We start from the raw sequence: 23022 nt of genomic DNA, 5'->3' as shown, positions 1-23022 counted from the left end.
CCATCAAAATAAATTCCATCACAGAACAACTTCCTCCAACTGTAAACAGTGCCCTCTATGTTGATGACTTTAGCATATTTTGTCAGTCATGCAACATGAGGGTTATTGAAAGAGAACTGCAGAAAGCCATTGATCGCCTCAACTCCTGGGCTCTTGCTAATGGCTTCAGGTTCTCGCCGAAGAAGACCGAACACAAAATTCTTGGGACTCGTATTCGATAAAAAGCTGACCTTTCTGGATCACATCCGTCAACTCCGCACAAAGTGCACAAGAGGGCTGAATATTCTGCGCTCTCTTTCCTCAACATCTTAGGGTGCGTATCGATGCACCCTACTACGCATCTATCGTGCACTTGTACGATCCAAACTAGAATACGGGTCCCTGGTATACAATTCGGCCAGAGACAGTGTACTTCGATGGCTGGATCCTGTCCATCATCAGGCTCTCCGTATCGCTATTGGAGCATTTCGAACATCTCCTGTCCAAAGCTTATACATCGAAGCAAACGAACCACTGTTATCACTTCGACGTAAGCAGTTGTCTCTAAAGTACGCCTTAAAACTGAAATCCCTGCCAGACCATCCTACGTGGCCATTCATTTTTGAGCCACGATGGGAAAATTTGTACAACGCCTGTAAGACTGCCAATCGTCCTTTTGGTATTCGTCTCCAAGAGCTACTCAAAGAACTTAATATTAAGGTAGACAAGGTTGCCCAAACACCAAAGCAACCCCTTCCACCCTGGCTGGCTCATGTTCCAACATGGGCGCCTCCGTAGCCAGTGCATAGCACACGCTTCTTGATTAGACCGGGGTTCGAACCCGTTACCACCAAATACGGAGGATGCGGAAAGGTCAGGGAATGACCACATCATATCCGCGGAGCAATATGGCCTTAGTTGCTAATGCTCCAAATAACAACAACAATAACCGTTCCAACATGTGACTTCTCCCTTAGAAATTGGGGAAAGTCGGACACTCCATCATCTGTCTACCTGCAGCTTTATTCAGCACACCGAGCTAAACATTCTGACTTCGCACCAGTTTACACAGGTGGTTCGAAGTCGGAATCATATGTGGGATCTGCTGCTGTCTTTACAGACAGCACTACATCGGAGCAGATTCCTTCTGAATGTAGCATATTTATGGCAGAGCTGCACGCTATAGAGTTAGCCTTGGATCACATTAGTAAATGCCAATACCAACGGTTCATTTTATACTCTGATTCTTTAAGCATTTTACAGGCTTTAATAACTGTGAGATATAATTCTCATCCAGTTCTGTCTAGCATTCAGCAGAAGATTCACTTCCTCCGTAAACGTGAATATGATATCCGCTTCTGCTGGATTCCTAGCCACGTTGGGATTAGTGGAAATGATTTGGCTGACACCGCAGCCAAATCAGCAATTCCCAGTAATAATCGCTGCCTGTTAGTCCCCTATATAAACTACAGGCAAATAATACACGAGAAAATACACTCCCAATGGCAGGATTCGTGGAATAGACAGACTGCGAATAAATTATATCATATAAAGCCTGTAATTGAACCGTGGCAGTCTAGTCTGCGCAGGAATCATAAGGAAGTTGTTCTTGCCCGGACCCACATAGGACATAGTCATTTGACTCATTCGTTTTTGCTGAGGGCTGATGACCCTTTGGGTCCTGTGGCACAATTTTATCCTTGAGACACATTTTAATTGATTGTCCAGATTTTAGTAATATCTGTTTTACCGCTTTTAATCATCTGACTGAACCGTATACACTCAGTCAGATTTTATCCGACAATGACAATGCTGTTTTTAGATTTTTAAAATCAATAAATATTTTTGCTCGTATATAAAATTTACATTTTTCTTTTATATATTTGTTATACCTCTTGACATAGTGACCTAACTAATTAGGTCACTGAAAGTTTAAATTTTTTTATAAATGACATGGTCTTGGCGCATTAGTAGCTAATTAGTAGCTAATGTGCCAATAAAAATCAAAACAAACAAATAACTGAGAAGAAACTGGGGGAGAAATAGTTGAGGATAAACATAAAAAAGGCACCTGGGGTGGATGGGATCTATCCAGTTATATTGAAGGAGGCAGCAGAGGAAGTAAGCAAATCCTTAGCCTTAATTATGAGAGCTTCTTTGGACTCGGGAGGTACCCTGGAGATGTGCAAATGTGACCTAAATTCACAAAGGAGGATCAAAGGCTGACACAAGTAATTATAGACCTGTGAGTTTAACTTGTGTTCCAGGAAAATTAATAGAGGCATTGGTTAAAGAAGCACTGCAGGATCACCTAGACAAGACTTCAGTTATAGCTTGTTTAAAATAAGTTTAAGGCTCAGCTGGACAGGTATTTTGAACGAACAGAGGGGTGAAGTGGAAGTTGTTTTTTTTTTTTTTTTTTTTTGGCTGATGCTGCATAAGCTTGCTTTCTTGCATCAAATGGCTCTACTAATGCTAATGCTAAAATATATTTGACTAGACTTCTTTATACATGACAAGGTATTTCAGTTATGAACGTGCTCGCAAGAAGTAAAGGGATAATTTAAACAATATCCACTCTCTTATACTTTAAAATTAGTGCACCGCGACAAGATTATTTTTGTTAACCAATGTGAATTGCGCTGTTTACACATGCGCGTAAAGCCCATGAGTCCGAAATAGTGTATGGTCTCCGCACATTTATAGAATTACAGTTTAGTTTCATTTCAAGTGTTTCAGCTATTAACAGTTTTATGTATTCATTTTGTGTATTAATTACTTTAGCCTCATTAAAAAGAAAAACATGGTTCTCCTGGATGGCATGAAAGGAAAGTTCAGATGCACCTGTTCTTTCGCCCTCACAGATACCTGGTGTTGTTGTAAATGCATTGAAAGATAATTTTGGGTAGAACCAATGTAAAAGGAGTTTTTAGAGAAGACCAAAGGAGGAAAGAATTTTTTTTCCTCCTTTGGTCTTCCCTAGAATTTCTTCTCCTCCCTCCATAATCTCTATCTGGGCCTTGTTCCAGATTTGGTCCACAGTCATCAGGTTTGGATCCTCCACAATTTCTCTAAAAGCCTGTAGGAGAAGCTCCTGAAAGCTAGCTGTGACTGCATAGTACAATAAATAAATAAATAATAATAATAAAAGTTCCATCATCAGGACTATAGCAGGTTTCATACTTGATCCTGCATTTTTCCTGTTTGCACTATAACTACTAGAAATTTCTGTAATTTTCATTGGAAAAATCAAAGAGAATAACTTTTTTTAAAGGAATTGGAAGTTTTAACTGTGCAGATGAAGTAGATGTAAAGCACAATTTCTGAAATTCATGTGGGATCTTGAACACTTTGTACATGTCCTTCAGGGTTATATATATCAAGTATCTTTTTCACAATGTAATACTGCCTAATTGTCTGATGATTACATTAAATACAAACAAGAATCTTAGAGGAAAAGGATTACTTGAAAGGAAGTTGCTGGTGACTTTTCATTTTTGAAAAATTCATGTATGAATGAGATACTTGTTTACTGGGTTAAAGTGACATTAATCTATTAATCATCTGTGTAGTTTAAATAAATTATAACTTTCAGTGAAAACCATATATTTTTCTTTTAGTGGAAATGTTGTCACTATGGAATGTATAGAAAAGATTATAAAAAAGGATATGACTGATCCCACAAATGGTCACAAGCTGACAGAAAAAGACATTATACTGTTACAAAGAGTAAGTTTCACTAGATTATTAAATATATAGTATAGATTATATAGGTCCAGGTTTCTCAAGTAAATTATAGTAAATGGCCACTAACCTTGCCTGTTGAATCTCTGGTGGGCCAATCATCATCATCATCAGTGGGAAAAGTGATACTTATTGTTCCTCGTCATATTCTTGTAGTTATTATATGACAAGGCACTTCCTGCAAGTTGCGTGCACAAGCTGTGCATGTGATTTGCAGGTGGTGTTCTGTATTTTCATCAGTAAGTGAGCTCCTGTGTCTTGACCTGATGAATGTTAATGAGCTCAAAGCACTTTCACAAATCCAGGTTGACCTAAATATTGTTAAAATTTTTATAGCCACTGTTGTGACTTCAGGGTATTCATCGTTGGTGTGCAGCTCTGTCCAAAATTTTGTGTAGTGAGTAGACTTAAATAATTCAGTAACACTTAATTTTGTTGTAAATTCACACATTTCGGTTTAAACTGTGCCTCATCTATTTAAAACCATTCTTTTATTTCCTGTGTCCATTCAGATGTGATTTCTACTGATAGAAGGTTGACTGTAAATCGTAGCACACTCTGTCCGCCTGGATTTTTTAATCTATGATTGGACTTTTAAGTTTATTTAGGAATTCTAATGTTATTATCAGTTTCATAAAAAAAAAAAAGGTAAAGTGCAGCCATTATCAACCCACTGCAGGATGGAAGCCTCCTCAACAATTCATGCTGAGGGAAATGGACCATAATCTGCCACGCTGGTCCAGTGCGGGTTGGCAGATCGACCGTATTCAGCAGTCGGGGGCTTGAACCCTCTACTCAAAGAGCATGTGCCACTGCACTCCCGCTCCTGACCACTCGGCTATGGATTTTCATACTTATCAGTTAATCTTGAAAATTTTGTGGAGTGAAGAAAATAAATTCATTACTTCTTACATTTTGAATGAAAAGCTTAAGTTTCTTTTTGAAACTTAAGATAGACTCACAGAATTCACTGATGTTTTTATCTTTTTCTTAGAGACAAAAGTTTAGATCATTAATTTAAGAAAAAATATCATCCAAAAATGCTAGATTGGAAAGTTGGTGTGCCTCCCTCAAAACAGTGTAATATTTAGTTTTATCACTGTCTTCAATCTGCAAAAAACTCAAAATTTCACTTCTTAAATTCTATATCCTTTTAAACATTCTTCCCTTGCTTAATCATCTCACGTTGCAAAGCAACCAGATCAGGAAACTCAGCATCTTTTAAAAACCATTTTAGCTGCCTGTGTGACAGTGCTAATTTTTATCACAGCAAATTAACTAATTTGGTCATTTCAGTCAGGAAAAAGTGAAAATTCCCACTCAGTTTTGTACAGTAACAGGAAATAAGATTGTGTTTTGTTTTTTTAAGCCTGCCAACAAGTCCATTGCTTTCACCTATCATGGTTGGAGCTCCATCTGTTGTAATGGAAACACATCTTCAGTTCCTTGGATAATTTTAAAACTTTATCACATATTACTTCTCCTGTTGTCCTTCCATATAGAGTTATTAGTCTCAACAGGTCTTCAACAAATACATTACCATTAAAGAATCTCACAAAAACTGTAAGCTGGGCTGTATCTGTACAATGGCTAAAGAAAAGTCATGTAGCTGTATCATTTGATAAAGGAATGTGTTGAAACTTTTTAACTGTTTCGTTCCCCCCTCTAATACTTTTGCTGTTTCTAATACGCATTGTCTCAGTGTGAGTGAAGTGTAGCTTTTTCTTAGTAGAATCCACAATATTCTCAAAGAAGCTTCCGCACATTTTTCTTGTGATGCAGAATTGGCCTGCTTGTATGGTGCTTTTAGGTTATCTAGCTTACTTTATTTGTATTTTGTGTGTGGGGGAAATTTTACATGAAAATCATCATCCTTTGTCTCAAATGTCATTTCAGATTACTTAGGTGGTAGATGGCTTTCATCAGCCGGTGAAATACCACCACTTTGCTTATTGGAGGCTTGAAGTGGTGAAACCCATGTTTAGTCTCTAGAGCAAAGTTTCCGGCATCCCCCCCCCCCCATACTTCTCCTTCAACCCATGCACGGTACTAAGTGCTATAGGTTTTGATGCCTTTCGTGTTTGGGGTTTTCATATAAAAAAAAAAAAAAAAAACTTACTTTAACAACTGACGACTTTATTACAGATTAAACACACGGGTAAATTATTATTAAGTAGTATTAAACAAAAGTCATTCTGTTTTAAACTGACGACTTTTCTTCATTTGGGGAACAACATTTTTTGCTGAAATTGAATAAAAAAAAAAAAAGAGGTATGTAATTAAATTAGACACCATGTAAAATGCATAAATAAAACATAATACAGTTTGCATGAACTCAGTCACAGCTTGCTAGATACAATGTCACCATCTGATAAAGATTTTAAAAAAATGGAACAAAATGAATTTTGTTTCATTTATACGAACAATTGGTTTAAAAGCCTACTGATTATATGACACAAATTCTGAAAGAGGAATTCTGAAACGAATTTTCCATTTTTTTCAAAAGCTAGTCTGGTGTTGAAAATTGTTTGGATTTCAAACATTTACATTCAGTTATAAAATGGCTATATTGGCAACCAGGTAGATAGCAGCGCTCAAGAAGTGACTTTCATCATGACAAGAAGTACTACGCTCTAATGGTAATATCGGTAATTACAACAACTTAGGGCGCCTCCGTGGGCAGGAGCAGCAGTGCGTAGCACACGCTTCTTGATTAGACCGGGGTTCGAGCCCGTGCCCACCAAATACGGAGGATGCGGAAAGGTCAGGGAATGACCACCGCATATCCCCGGAGCAATATGGCCTTAGTTGCTAATGCTCCTAAAAACCAAATAAAAACAAACAACAAACAACAACTTAGCTGTTCTCGGCTTGGCGGCAAATTCAAAATAACTTCTATGAAAACAAATTCTTATTTATTAAACTTGTACCTTGCTCTTACCAAGAACAACTTAAGTTCTACAAATTACAACATCGGGAGACTAGGCACCTGTGAGGTGATCTGATTAAGATGTATAAGACCTTGAATGGTTTGAACAAGCTCAATGCTGATGGGATTCTTTCTCTTGCTTAGATTGCACACCTGAGGGAGCATAAATTCAAGTTGAGGAAAGACAGTTGTAAAATTGATGTGCAGAAACTTGCATTTAGCCAGCGGGTGGTTGATTACTGGAACAAACTTCCATCGGTCATTGTGGAAGTTGACAGCTTAAATAAATTCAATGAAGAACTGGACAAACTATATAACCTTGCTGATGCTATATACGCTTGCTTTCTTGCTTCATATGCCTGTACTAATCCGAAGTGGCCCATGTACTGCCATTTGAGAAGTTAAGTTTGAAACTGTAAACATTTTTATTTGAAACAGTAGTGGAGTGACTGAGGTCCATATGCTGCCCACAGCCAATGGAAATTTCCATTCATTATGGCATGAGGCACATAAATGCAATCTGCTAGCAGTTGTATTTATGACAAGCCTGAAAAGAAGGAGATATAGAAGATAAGAAATACTGTTCAAGGTTTAGGCCTAAATGGATGTCAGATGAATTAATGAGGCTCGTGGCAGAGAATAAAAATGTATGGGATGCATATAAGGTATCAGGTGACACAGAAGCCTTTGGCAGATATAAGCTAGCCTGTAATCAAGTCACAAAGGGGGTTAGGCAGGCGAAGGCAGATTATGAGAAATCTTTGGCAAAGGATGCAAAGAAAAACAGCAAAGAGTTCTTTACTTATGTGAACTCTAGAAAGAAAGGGATGAATTAGATTGGACCACTTAATGTAAATGAGTTGACTATTGATGATCATGCTCAGGTAGCTGATAAACTCAATGAGTATTTTGCATCTACATGCACGCATGAGGAGTTATTCAGTGAGAGGAGTGGCAGAAGTTTATCAAACTCTAGCAAGCAGCTAAGTGATTTTGTAATAACTGAGAGCAAAGTGGAGGAGAAATAGTTGAAGTTAAACATAAGGAAGGCACCTGGGATGGATGGGATCTATCCAGACATATTAAAGGAGGCAGCAAAGGAAGTAAGGAAACCCTTAGCAATAATTATGAGAGCTTCCTTGGACTCAGGGGAAGTCCCCATGGACTGGAGGTGTGCAATGTTTTGCACACAAAGAGTTCAAAAGGTGACACAGGTAACTATAGACCTGTTAGTTTACCTTGTGTTCTGGGGAAAATAATCACTGGTTAATGAAGCATTTCAGGATCATCTAGACAAGACTGCAGTAAAAGTTAAGACACAGCATATGTTTGTTAAAGGTTGGCCTTGTCTGACCATTTTGATTGGATACTAGGATGTGGTCCAATCGGGGCTAAGAGGGGAACAGGTATCCTGCGTGTTATCAGACACTCAGCCTAAAACACTGATGAATCCAATATCTCTCTATTACAGAAGATTTAGGAGAAGTCCGGTTGGCCTGCCTCCCTAAAATCCACTCATGCACACCTTCTCGATGGTAAGCCCTGTTATGTCACTTAGGTGGCAACGAATGTGTAGAATGGTTCTCTTCAAGATGCCTGGTCAGCGTGAAGAGGAAAAGACCAAACCCTCCAGCATATGAGAGCACAACAATACAAATGGCCCTCAGTCCCCAGCAGCTTCCACTCTCCCTCTTACGGCAGCGAGAGGATCAGAGTGGAAGCAGAGGGTGCTAAGAATCTCTGGGTACGACCAGGCTGCCATGCACAGAAACTGAACTTGGCCTGTTATAATGTACGATCACTCATCGGTGAAGACAGGATATTAGAATTAGAAAATGTGAATTGGAATATCATCGGTTTGGCTGAAACAAGAAGAAAAAATGAATCACTTATAAGTTTATCAAGTGGAAATCTGCTGTACACCAATGGAAACAGTGAAAGGAGTGAAGGTGGAGTTGGGTTTCTGGTCCATAAAGATTTTAAAAACATTTTGGAATTCAAAAGTACATCACCAAGGGTGTCAAGACTAATACTCAAGATTTCTAAGAGGTACAAGCTAAAGATTATAATGATTTATGCACCAACGTCGAGCCATGATGATGAAGAGGTTGAAGAAATGTACACCGAAATTGAGAGTCTTCTAGATGAGCAGAAAACCCACTACACTATTATTATGGGGGACTTCAATGCTAAGGTTGGAAAAAGGCAAAACAGCGCAGAAAGAGGAACTATAGGAAATTTTGGAATTGGTGAAAGAAATAAAAGAGGTGAAAGACTTGTGGAATTTGCAGAATCTCAAGGACTGTCAGTAATGAACACTTTTTTTCAAGAAAAGGGTGAACAGAAAGTGGACATGGATGAGTCCAAATGGATTAACAACTAATGAAATCGACTTCATCCTCACTAACAGAAGATATATTGTGAATGATGTTACCATCCTGAATAAGGTAAATGTTGGAAGTGATCACAGAATGGTAAGATATACACTTGATATAGATGTAGGAAAGGAAAGGAAAAAACTGACTCGTGTAAATAATACAAAGGTCTTTGAGATAACAGAGGAGGAGAAAAAGCAGTATGTACTGGAACTTAAGAACAAGGTTGAGCTTCTGCAGACTGCTCAGGACCAAGATATCGACGAGGAATATTACAACTTTCTGAAAGTGATAAAGCCCAAGAAACCTATAGGGAAACAGAAATCTAAAGAAGAAAAAATTAGTCAAAAAAACACTTGTCATGATGAACCGAAGACGACGAATGAAGAGCAAGAAAAACACTGACAGGGAGTAAATTGAGTATAACTGAGTTATGCAAAGCCATTAGAAAGAGACTCAGAGAGGACATAAGAAAATTTAACACAAGAAAAGTGGAACAAGCATTAAGGGAAAACAAAGGATTTAAATCAGCAGCCATGAGCAGTAATACAGAAAGACAAATGATACTGAAACTGAAGAATAGCGATGGTGTACTTATAAACAGCAGAGAAGGCATAATTCAAATAGCAGAAGACTACTATAGAGATTTATACAAGGAGCGAGGGAATGATACCACCGGTGGGGAAGATGGATTGCAAAGTAGCAACACATACGACATACCCGATATTCTTCCTGATGAGGTAGAACATGCATTGAAGAAAATGAAGAATCGGAAAACCCCGGGGGAAGATGAAGTTACTGTAGAGTTGTTAAAATTGGGAGGAAGAGACATAACACAAAAACTGGCAAGGCTCTTCACAAAGTGCATTAGAAAAGGTGTGACGCCTAAGCAGTGGAATAATGCAATCATAGTTTTGCTGCATAAGAAAGGAGATAAATCAGAAATCGGAAATTATAGACCAATTAGCTTGTTATCCCACATCTACAAGTTGTTCACAAGGGTCATTACTAACAGATTAGAAAGAATACTTGATGAGAATCAACCGAAAGAGCAAGCTGGCTTTAGGACAGGATTCTCAACTATAGATCACCTTCACGTAATATCACAGCTAATGGAGAAGGCAAATGAATATAAAACACCATTATGCCTGGCATTTGTGGATTATGAAAAGGCATTTGACTCCATACAGCATAAGGCAATGTTTCGGGCACAGGAAAGACAAGGCATAGATACCCCATATATTATGATTTTGAAGAAAATATATGAGAGTGCGACCTCCTTTATTAGACTAGACAAAGACAGTAGCAAATTTAAAATCGAGAAAGGAGTTCGACAAGGAGACACAATATCTCCAAAGCTGTTTACTGCTACCCTTGAGGAAGCTTTCAGAAGATTAGACTGGTCACAGAAAGGAGTCAATGTGAATGGAGAGTACCTAAACCATTTAAGATTTGCAGATGACATTGTGGTTATAAGCCACGATCCCAAAGAATTAGAGGAAAATCTTAATCAGTTATGCACAGTTCGTAAGGATTTTGGACTAAAGATGAATATGGCTAAAACAAAAGTAATGATGAACAAGTATGCCACGGAAAGGGAAATAATGATTGAAGGAGCAGTAATTGAAAAGGTGGAGTCATATACTTATCTGGGACAAGTTATTAGCTGTAATAATGATAAATGGCTGGAAGTCAAGAGAAGAATAAATTTTGGATGGATAGCATTCAGGAAATATACTCACATACTGAAGAGCAATATCCCAGTTTGTCTGAAATGTAAAATAATGAATCAATGTATACTCCCCACCATGACTTATGGAAGTGAAACTTGGGCACTCACCAAAAGAATGGAAGAGAAGCTGAGAACTACACAGCGAAGAATGGAACGAATTATATTGGGAATCAGACTGTTAGATAAGAAGAGAAACACATGGATTAGGCAGCAAACTCAAGTAAAGGACATTCTTATCAAAACTAAAGAACTAAAATGGTCTTGGGCAGGACACATAGCTCGAAGACATGATGACAGATGGACTAAGAAAATAACAGAATGGTACCCAAGAGGAGCTAGAAGAAAACCTGGAAGACAAAGGCGGAGATGGTTAGATGAAATTCATGAGTTTTTGGGTAGTAAATGGATGGCCAGTGCTCAAAACAGAAGGAACTGGAAAGTTGCTGGAGAGGCCTTCATCCTGCAGTGGATTGAAAATGGCTGATGATGATGATGATGATGATGATGATGATGTGGTCACAAAGGAACTGAATGCCAAAAATAATTTTGATATCGTATACTTTGATTTCAGGAAAGCTTTTGACAGTTGAACATGGAAGACTATTGTAAGTACAAATTGGAGCAGAATGGTATTAAGGGTAAGTTGCTACAATGGATAAAAGGGTGGTTGAGTGGGAGAAGACCGAGGGTGGTAATCAACAGACGCTGCTCTTCGTGGACTAATGTTATTAGTGGAGTTCCCCAGAGTTCGGTGTTGTTGTTGTTCGGCTCATTGTTGTTTTGTATATATATGTCAATGATATTGATGAAGTATATCAGGATTAATGCCCAAGTTTGCAGATGATACAAAGGTTGGCAGGGTTGTTAAGGACAGTAAAGACAGTATGCTACTCCAACTGGATCTAGATAAGTTGGGCAAATGGGCTGAGAAGTGGCAATTGAAGTTTAACATTGACAAATGTAAAGTACTGCATACGAGTAGTGATAACCGAAGAGAAATGTACCAACTGTGTGGTACTACACTCAGGGAAGTGGAAAGTGAAAAAGACCTGGGGGTAATTGTGCAGTCAAATATGAAGTTTGCTGAGCATGCACACGGGCTGCCAGGGTAGGTCATGGAGTCTTGTCAATGATACATTGCAATTTTGCTAGCAGAGACAGGGAGGTGATTATCCCGTTATACAAGGCAATGGTCAGGCCACACCTAGAGTACTGTGTACAGTATCTGGAGGCCTCATTATAGGAAGGATGTAGAGTTGCTAGAACGAGTACAAAGAAAGGGCAGCATAATTGGTGAGGGGAACGCAGGGCGTTCTTACCAAGAAAGGCTTAAGTTCTGCAAATTGCAATTCCTGGAGAGTAGGATCTGATTGAGATGTATATGGCCTTGAATGGGTTGAGCAAGGTGAATGCTGATGGAATTTTTCCTCTTGCTCAGATTAAGAACCTGAGGGTGTACAGATTCAGATTGAGGAAAGACAGTTGTAGAATTGATGTAGGAAATTTGCCTTTAGCAGCAGGTAGTTGATTGGTGGAACAGACTTCCATCTTTTGTTGTGGAAGTTGATAGCCTAAATAAATTTAAGGCCGAGCTGGATCGGCATTTAGAACAAATGGAAGTGTGAAATGGTAGGGTTTTTTTTTTGACTGATGCTGCATAGGCTTGCTTTCTTGCATCGTATGCCTCTACTATAATGCTAATGCTAACCGCTATATTAACTGAGTATATAATTAATATAGTTTACTGCATATAGACATGATGCATTTGCAATAACCTATATGTCTGTAAAACAATGTCTGATATCTCTTAAAATTTCATGATACACTGATATCATCTACAAGAAATTGATTGTCTGTTAGCAGTGCCATCAGTCCAAAAAAAACAAGTACACACTTATATAACACAGATATTGGAGAACATTACTACTCATGTTATAAGCCAACTGTGGTATTAAGTGAACCTTAAATTTACCTAATTTTTATCCATATAAAAAATTAGATAAATGAACTATTAAGTAGGCATTAGTTTATTACAAAAAAAATGTAAAAAACATTTTTGTAAAATTTTGTAAAATTTGTATATTTTTCTAAATGCATTTCTAACTTTAACATCCGTGAATTAAATAGCATTTACAAAAATCTAGTTGTATTAAAAAAAGTGCTGTATTTAACATAAAAAATATTAAAACAGCAAGACTTCATTGTTTAAAAAATAAACTTTTGAATTCCTTGCTTTCAAATAAAACATTTTCAGGGAAAACAGTTGACGACCACATAATCAGGGTCTTGCACATGAGTAATATTGATAAGAGTGATGTCACATAGTTGTGAATGATTGTAGCATGATTACAAAAAAACTGCAGATTTACTAAAAATGCAAAAAATAATAATAAATAAAGTTAATAATAATAATAATACAATGAGTGTAACAGAAGTAGAGCGCAATTTATTTCACACAAAAATAAGGTTCTCTGGCTCCTCATAATCTTGTATGCCTTCTCTGATTATGCATTTGTTTTTTTAAGGATATAAACAGGTACTAGCTTACTAGCTGTTTAGATAGGAGGAGTACATGATGAGAGCCTTGTCAATCAGTTCAGCCCTGGAGCACTTTGCAAGGTTCATGCAGTAGAATTTCCTAAGCGTGGTTTGTACTTGTTAACACGACAGACTGTTTTTAACAGGAATAGGATACACTTAAATAGACGGGGGTGCAAGATTATTTGCTGCTGACTAGGAGGAGATACACTGATTGATAGATTAACAGCAGTCACAGGCAGAGATGTAATTGCTTACACTGCTTCTATTGAAACATGTAATAGCCCTGAAAATAAGGTGTTGGGATTTCAAGTCCTGCTGTGAGTCATCATGGAACAATTAAATACATGGGCTGTAGTAGGGTAACTAAAAGTAAAACCAGATGCATGTATATTTGTATTGCTGATCAAGTCAAGGGCTTTGACTGTTAATAGTGACTATAGTGGTCTCAGATAGTCTTTAAATTCTGTGCAGTGAAACCAGTGGATGATGTTACCACCAGCAAATTCAAAATGAGAAGTATTCAGTGATGAGCCATTGGCAGAGTTGCTGGAATGCTTGTGGCAGTCAGTTTTCTGAACATGCTTGAGCAGTGGGTAGTGATATTCTGATGGCAGCCAGCTCATAGAGTACGTTTCTTTGTAGACAGGACAGACTGTTTTTAACAGGAATAGGATACACTTAAATAGACGAATAGGATACACTTAGATACACTTAAATTTTGAATTTTTGTAAAAATGAACATTTAAAAGCATTTATGCTTTTAAATGTTAATTTATTGCTATTTTGATTTCACTGCCCAGCATTTGAAATTAGTGCTAAAAATCATATCATACTAGAATTGTAACAAAAATTACAAAAAAAAAAGAAGAAAAATAAAAACAGCTCTTATGTTTTTTTTTTTTTTTTTATAGTGCTATTATTTAAATTATGATAGTACAGGAATACCTTGCATAGCGTGGTTTCGAACAGCACGGATTTCGCTATAGCTCGGTTTACAAATTGAAAAAAAATTAACTGCATTACGCACTAATACATTTGATATGTATGTATGTATTGTAATGCCAGTGGGTAGTGATATTCTGATGGCAGCCAGCTCATAGAGTACGTTGCTTTGTAGACAGGAGGTTCGGCAGGTGAAGGCGGATTACGAGAAATCTTTGGCAAAAGATGCTAAGAAAAACAGCAAGGATTTCTTTACTTATATAAACTCTAAAAGGAAGGGGTTGAATATGATTGGTCCACTTGACATCAATGGTTCGACTGTTGATGATCCTGCTCAGATAGCAAACAAACTGAATGAGTATTTTGCATCTACATTCACACGTGAGGAATTATTAAGGTTTGAAAATGGCAGAAGGTTATCAAATTGTAGCAGGATAATTAATGATTTTGTAATAACTGAGAGCATAGTGGAGGAGAAATTGTTGAAGTTAAACATAAGAAAAGCACCTGGGGTGGATGGGATCTATCCAGTTATATTAAAGGAGGCGGCTAAGCAAACCCTTAGCCATAATTATGAGAGCATCCTTGGACTGAGGGGAAGTTCCCACGGACTGGAGATGTACAAATGTATCCCCAATTGACAAAGGGGGATCGAAGGGTGACACGAGTAATTACAGACCAGTTAGTTTAACTTCTGTTCCGGGTAAAATAATGGAGTCGCTGGTTAAAGATGCATTGCAGGATCATCTAGACAAGACTGCAGCAATAATTCAAACACAGCATGGGTTTGTTAAGGGAAAGTCTTGTCTGACAAATTTGATTGGTTATTATGATGTGGTCACAAAGGAACTGGATGCAAAAAATAATTTTGATATCATATACTTGGATTTCAGGAAAGCTTTTGATACTGTTGCGCATGGAAGACTACTGTACAAATTGGAGCAGAATGGTATTAAGGGTAAGTTGCTACAATGGATAAAAGGATGGTTAAGTGGGAGAAGACAGAGGGTGGTAATCAATGGGTGCTGCTCTTCTTGGACTAATGTTATTAGTGGAGTCCCACAGGGTTCGGTGTTGGGTCCACTGTTGTTTTGTGTATTTATCAATGATATTGATGAAGGTATATCAGGCTTAATGTCGAAGTTTGCAGATGACACAAAGGTTGGCAGGGTTGTTAATGACAGTAATGGCAGTGTGCTACTGCAACAGGATCTAGATAATTTGGGCAGATGGGCTAAGAAGTGGCAACTGAAGTTCAACCTTGACAAATGCAAAGTACTGCATATGGGTAGAAGTAACCCCAGAGAAACGTACCAACTGTGTGGTACTACACTTAAGGTGGTAGAAAATGAAAAAGACCTGGGAGTAATTGTGCAGTCAGATATGAAGTTTTCTGAGCAGTGCAGACAGGCTGCTAGGGCGGGTCATGGGGTTTTGTCAATGATATATAGGAATTTTGCTAGCAGGGAAAAGGAGGTGATTGTCCCTCTGTATAAGGCAATGGTCAGGCCACGCCTTGAGTACTGCGTACAGGTCTGGAGGCCTCATTTTAGGAAGGATGTAGATTTGCTTGAGCGTGTACAGAGAAGAGCAACACGATTGGTGAGGGCAATGAAGGGATTCTCTTACCAAGAGAGGCTTAAGTTCTGCAAATTGCAGTGGCTGGAGACTAGGCACCTGCGCGGTGATCTGATTGAGGTCTATAAGGCCTTGAATGGGTTGAGCACGCTGAATTCTGATGGGATCCTTCCACTTGTTCAGATTACGAACCTACGGGGACATAAGTTCAAATTAAGAAAGGACAGATGTAGAATAGATGTGCGGAAATTTGCCTTTAGCCAGCGGGTGGTTAATTGCTGGAACAAACTTCCATCTGTCGTTGTAGAAGTTGATAGGTTAAATAAATTTAAGGAGGAACTGGACAGGCATTTGGAGGGAATGGTGTGATTTTTTTTTTTTTTTTTTTTTGGCTGATGCTGCATAAGCTCCTACACTTGCTTTCTTGCATCATGTGCCACTACTACTACTACTACATAGCCCAATGCGTTATGGATTCAAGGCAATGCTGAACTATTGTCGCAACTCCCATTATATACAGACTCTTCTAGTATTCATACATTAGTAATCACTCTAGATTCCAAGCAGTGAGGTGTTGACTGTGCGTAAGCTGTACAAATATTTTTCGCTGTATATTTTTATTAAAGGTTATTTTTTAAAAATGTTACACCTTTATATGCAAATATAGGTGGAAAGAAGAAATGTAATGATGCTGAGTGTTCTTCTAAATGTAAACGATTGACACTAGATGATAAACTAGAAATTATAAAACAATATGAAAATGCTAAGATCATCATCAGCCATTTTCAATCCACTGCAGGATGAAGACCTCTCCAGCAACTTTCCAGTTCCTTCTGTTTTGTGCAATAGCCATCCATGTACTACCCACAAACTCGTGGATTTCATATGTCCATCTCCGTTGTTGTCTTCCAAGTTTTCTTCTAGCTCTTCTTGGGTACCATTCTGCTAAGATATCACTGGACAAGAATATGAATGAATCATTGGTACGAATGCTTCTAGAGAATAAAGTCAAAATAAAAGAACATAGAATGGCAACAGCATCTTATATGTCAAAAATTATTGCTAAAAATCGTAGCTCTGAAATGGATAATATGGAATGTGTGTTAATGTTATGGATTGAAGACTGTAACCAGAAAAGAATTCCTTTAAGTCAGGTAACGATTCAAGCTGAAGCAAGCAGTCTCTATTCACTAACAAAAGGAAATGGCAAGGAAGAAGAAAGTTTTTGTGCAAGCTATGGTTGGGTTTACAGGTTTAAAAAATGTATAGGGCTCCACAATGTTCGACTTAGTGGTGAGAGTGACAGTGAAGCAGCTGCAAGATTTTGTGATGAACTATAAGAAACTGATTGAAGATAATGGTTACAAGGATGAACAAATTTTCAACGTGGACAAAATGGCATTATTTTGGAAGAAGATGCTGTCACGCCCTTATTTGGTAGAAAAAGAATCAACCCAACCAGGATATAAAGCTGCCAAAGATTGATTAACCCTTTTACTAAGTGGAAATGCATCTAGTGACTTTAAATTAAAGCTCATGCTGGTATATAAATCAGAAAATCCAACAGCTCTAAAAACCTTTTCAAAAAATACTCTTCCTGTTATATGTCAGTCAAATAGGAAAGCCTGGGTAAGGAAACTGTTCTTTGAAGATTAGTTTGTAAATTATTTTTGCCCTACAGTTAAACGCTATTGCAAAGACAATAACATGGACTTTAAAATTCTGTTACTATTAGACAATGTGCCAGGTCATCCTACTTATGTCAATGTTACTTTTCTGCCACTGAATACAACTTCTTTGTTACAACCAATGGATCAGGGCGTCATTGCCACATTTAAGACTTTTTAAGACGTACCTTTGGACAAGCCATTAATGTAACGATGGGAGAAAATGTCATATCTTTATGCGAATTTTGGAAACATTACAATATCTGAAATGCCATTGAAAACATGTGAATCATGGCTTGAAGTAACTGCAAACAACATGAGAGCTGTTTGGAAAAGTCTTTTACCAAATTGCACCAATGTTAATTGTACCAGTTTTGAATCTCAAATCAAAACAGTTTCTGAAAACATTGTGCAGCTTGGGAGAGATCATCTTGGATTTGAAACCATGGATTGTGGCAGTGTGTGTCAGTGCATTGACTCTCATTCCGATGACCTCGCTGATGAAACACTTGTGGAAATGGAGCAGCAACGCTTATATGAAGAAGAAAATCAAGAAGAAGAAGAAGAAAATGTTACATCCACAAAAGAATTCACAATTGGTGAATTGTCAACATTGATTGCTAAAGTAGATGAAGTTTGTGAATTGATAATTACAGCAGATCCAAACAACGAACGAGGTATGAAAGTAAGGCAGGCATTGCAAAATGACATTCGATGTTATAAAGAGATGTATGCAGAAAAGAAGAAAAAACTGTGCAAACTAAGCTGATCAGTTATTTTTCAAAATAAAAATACAGTACATACTTAACTTATCTTTTCTTAGTATGTACATACTGCAATAAAAATTATTTGTACTGTACTTACTAGTATTTTTCATTCTTATCATTTTAGTTTATTTTTTTGCAAGAACTTCATGTGCATCAATTTATAGTAAACAAACACCTATATATTTTAGCAACTCGACCCATATAATCAAATTGTCGGAACACATTACGCTAAAATACATACTAATAATACTTCAATCAGTGCGGTTTCGCATAGCGCAGTATTTTTTTGGCACGAATTAACCGCACTCTGCGAGGTATTTCTGTAGTATCATCCACATGATTTAATTTTATAATTTGTAGATTAGCATTGAAGAAAATTTTTTTAGTTTTTGGCATTTGTAATCCCAAACGAGACAAACTGAATTGCTAACAAGTATGAGCTTTTCTTACTGCTTTCAAAATTATTTTCCTACTGCAACCTTACCAGTAATGCTGCTGGTTGTCCAGATCAGCATCACTTGATCCAACACCTACAGCCTAGGTTTCAGGCTAACATCAGAGGAATCCAGCCTGTTTGCCATGCATTGCAACTAATGGATGAATTCAGAAAGAGTGTCAATTCAGAAATCCTGTTAGTTGAGGGACCTAGCTTCAACACTACTTTTCCCCTACTTTGACAAGACACAAGATCCTGAGATGGTTTGCTCAGTATTAATTGGCTAGTGGATTTGCCTGCAGGAGTCAGCTGTAATGTTGTGTCCCTACCCTCGTGGTCTGAGGGACAAGATTCATGCTGGCAGATGTGTGGGTCTGGTACTTAGATACTCCTGGTGTTTCCTGAGTGCATTTATTGTTTGCCAGAAGTGGATGTTCCTTTGTGTTCTGTGATGGCTAGGGAGCATGGCACTGAAACAAAAAAGCAGCTCATGGATCTTTGTAATTAAACTCTTCTGAGATCCTAACACAGTCCCCACCAGAAAACAATAACATTGATAATGTTATTAACACTGCAGCAAAAAGGTCCAGAATGGAAGAACTATCAGGACCTGCACCATGCTTCCTAATAATCCATTCCACTAGTGAAAAGACTATAGAAAAGATTTCACCTTCTTTATCCAAAATGGATTGGAAATGTTGACAGTCTCCCCTAAATTGAATAAAAGCTTAAAGGTTATGATGATAGTATTTTAATAAAAACTAAAAGTGATAAGTATTCAGAACTGCTTTGAGCTGCCTCTATAGGGGAATTCCAATTACAGTAAACCCCACCCATAAGATATTAAATTCATATCATGGTGTGAACTCAGAATTGGATCTTCAAAAATTGTGTCTAAAAAATAAATCTGTTCTAAGCTGAAAGTGCAAGGTGTGACAGAGGTAAAACAAATATTCATGCATAGGGATGGGAATCTAGTTCCCCACTAGAAATGTTATCCTTACTTTAAACTCACCAATGCCTCCTAATTCCATTACTGCTGCATTCTCCTGTAAGGCCACACATGCTGAATCCCTTAAGGTGCTTTAGTTAATAGAAATACAGCCAAGGGCCAGTTTTAAATGTTGTTTTTTGTTATCAAAGTTAATTCTGTTACTGAACAGCTTCCAACTTTGAACAGTGCTGTCTTTGTTGATGACTTTAGTATCTTTATGCAGTCATGCAACATGAGGTTTGTTGAAAGACAATTGCATCAGGCCATTGATCATCTCAATATCTGAACAGTGGTTAATGGTTTCGAATACATATCTCATAAGAATGTTTGCTTACATTTCTGTTGCAAATGGAATCTTCACACTGAGGCAGAGCCAAAGATCAGACACAATGTCATTCTGGTAATACCCTAGACAAATTTCTTGGGACTTATATTCAATAAAAGTTGGCTTGCCTGCAGCACATTTGTGAACTGTGGACAGAGTGCATGAGGTGGCCTCAAACCTCCTGCATACCATTTCATCTAATGACTGCAAAGTAGTTAGTTACACTCTAATTCAAGTCTATCATGCACTTGTCTAAAGATCAGGAATCCCAGGTATTCAGCTCAGCTTGAAACAACGTATCGTAGTGGTTGGCATATAAGTCAACCTTATATTTTATGCAGTGCTGGATTAAGGCCAAGTGATGCCGTAAACACAGCCCAACAATGGTGCCCCCTCCTCAGCCTTGGCTTCTCCATTGTTTAACTTACAAGACTTAATAAGTGCTTAATGCGAAATAAGAGTTTGAAAATTTATAACCCTTTTTCAGTTTTCTTCCAGGCAAGACCCCTCAACTATAATAAATAAAAACTTTTGGTTTTTTAAATTTTTTTTTTTTTTATTTAACAAAAACACTAAATAGCAGTAAAAAATATAAGCAAAGATTTACCTATAGGTTTATATTTATTTACTTCTTAAAACATTTTCTTCTAGATTTTTTAATTGCAAAGTCTTTGATCAAGTCCTTAAAACTACTTTAGCGTAACAAATCTGCTTCTATACTTAGCATCCAATCTGTCTAATGGATTAAGTATGTTAGCATAGAGTCTCGGTGAGTAGTGTTTCTTTCATGATGAGCAATTACACTAGTATTTTGCCAGTCACTGAACCCTTCTCTTTCAACAAAACATGAGGAACATTTAGGAGCAAAAAGTTTACAAACAAAGCAGTAAACTGACCCTGTTGATGGTGAATACAATAACCACTCTCTCTCTCTCTCTCTCTCTCTTGTATTGCTCACCTTGTATGGCTTTTATCCCAAAGAAATGTTTTTTTGAACAGTATCTCGTTTGTTTGCCACTTTTGAAAGTTCAGCAAGATTTGTCATGTGGCCCATTGTGGTGTTGACAATCACTGGGTCCACAAGCATAGATAAGCCACATCATCAGCAGAAAAATCTCCACAACCCTGAATCTTTTCAACTTCGGGCAGTCTTGTAGAGCAACTTGCCTTAACATTTACACTAGACATCAAGAGAATTTACAGGCAAAGTGTGATCAGTAGTGAGACTCAAGCCAGTTGAGCCAGCCTGTGACACCTCAACATCATCATGATGTTTTGATCTTCAAGTTGACTGAGCGGTACTGGTAGGTGTGGAACTTTTCGAGGTCACAGAGGTGAACAGATTATGGATTTTCGGCTGCTGAAAAGGGATAAGTAGTTTTGATATTTTTACTGTATTCTTTGTTAATTGACATACTACATTGTGTTCTAAAAATATATTAAATAGACTTAATAGCGTTCATCAGCTTATTTTTTTAAATTTAACGTATAATTTTTGTAAGTTACGACTCATTGCTCGTACCAGTGTTGGCACCAATATTGTTAAACTTACCGCCATTGTTGTAGTATACTAGATCGATACAAAATAGCGTAATGTATAGCTCAAACTGATAGTGTAAGGTATAACTTAAAACTAGATAGTGTAATATGTAGCACTGTATTAGGAATCTGTTAGCTTAGTATAGTAGGTCTGACTTAGCCCAGTGGTCAGGAGCGAGAGTGCATAGCACGCGTTCCTTGAGTAGACCTGGGTTCAAGCCTGTGACAACTACATACGATAAATATTTGTATTGACGATTTATTGTAAACTCTACTGACTTGGTTGGCGTGCCAGTATAAACAGAAAATTTATTTTATTTATTGTTAATCAATAAAATTTATTAGTTGTATTAAATTTAATTGTTAATTAAATAGTTTTTAAATGGAAATCGTGACCCAGGCTAGAACTGCGAAACAACATGCACAGATTAGCGGGAGTGCTGTGGCTTGGGGAGAAACAAAGGGGGCGATTTTCCAAACACATCAGTCTCAAAAAATGTGTGAAGTGTGAAATGTTTGTGGCCTTTCTGGAACAGGACGTGATCTAGCCAAGGAGGGTGTGTGTGTGTGTGTGCGTGTGCGTGCTAGATGTCTAGGGTGCCAAGAAATTAGGTGCCAACTCAGCATTCTGATGGGCATATGAGAATTTGAGGTGTATGGTAGATACTCTCGAAGAAATTAATATGAGAGGCCCATCAAGCTCTCAGCTGCCTTTTGTGTTGTCTACGTTCATTACGAACATAGATGAACGAACAGCAAACATAGACAACACAAAAGTAATGTTTCTAGACCTTAAACCAGGGCGATTAACCAAGTAGAAATAGGAATATACGATAAAAGAGAAGATTATAACTTCAAAATAATACACCTTAGCCATTGGAGTTCCAATATACCAATTAAAATACAGAGAACATAACTTCACAGGCAATAAGAATAATAAGAATTTGTAACATTAGACTTAGATCTAAGCACTTGAGACTTTAAAAGACAAGCTTACTAAGAACAAAATTCCGGACAGATTTTTTGAAAAATACTTTCATATATAATATAAATATAATTTCTACCTGCATGGGCTGTTCATTCCACATAGCGTGTAAAGAGAACACCATCCGGGGATGGCAGCTTTTGGATAGGCTTATACCTTTGTATAGTCTGGTTTTATCTTAATGTTATTTTAGCTATGTTAGCTATTTATTTATTTTTTTTTTTTTTATCGCGAGCATTACTGTAGTTTGCTACATTACATTGGTTTATCTTGGACCATAAGAAGTTGCCACCTATGCCCATGACTAGGGTGGCAAACTCAGTCTCTCACTTTTTGGTTCTGTCAGCCACGTGCGGTTTGGTAAGTCCTTACAGCAACTTTATAATATTTGTTCTCGATCAGTAATTGTTAATTTCTAACTAGCAGAATTTGTCAACAGCTTAAAAGTACAGGTAACTTAACGTAGATGCCACAGTTTCCTTGCACATT

The 23022-nt window shown here is 37.5% G+C and overlaps 1 protein-coding gene across 4 annotated transcripts in view; it reads left to right on the top strand.

Moving 5' to 3' along the window:
• The window catches only part of LOC150077326 (nitric oxide synthase-interacting protein), a 261026-nt gene that overhangs the window by 224652 nt on the left and 13352 nt on the right, over positions 1-23022 (top strand). For all 4 annotated transcript variants that reach the window (XM_090386806.1, XM_090386807.1, XM_090386804.1 and 1 more), the window contains one exon: positions 3600-3708. In XM_090386806.1, coding sequence (XP_090242932.1) covers positions 3600-3708 — 109 coding nt within the window. The remainder of the gene's footprint in view (positions 1-3599; positions 3709-23022) is intronic.

This window comes from Mastigoproctus giganteus, chromosome 12 (assembly GCF_048544385.1).
Source record: "Mastigoproctus giganteus isolate SK-2022 chromosome 12, ASM4854438v1, whole genome shotgun sequence".
Classification (NCBI taxonomy): Eukaryota; Metazoa; Arthropoda; class Arachnida; order Uropygi; family Thelyphonidae; genus Mastigoproctus; species Mastigoproctus giganteus.
This window is presented reverse-complemented; position numbering and strand designations above follow the sequence as displayed.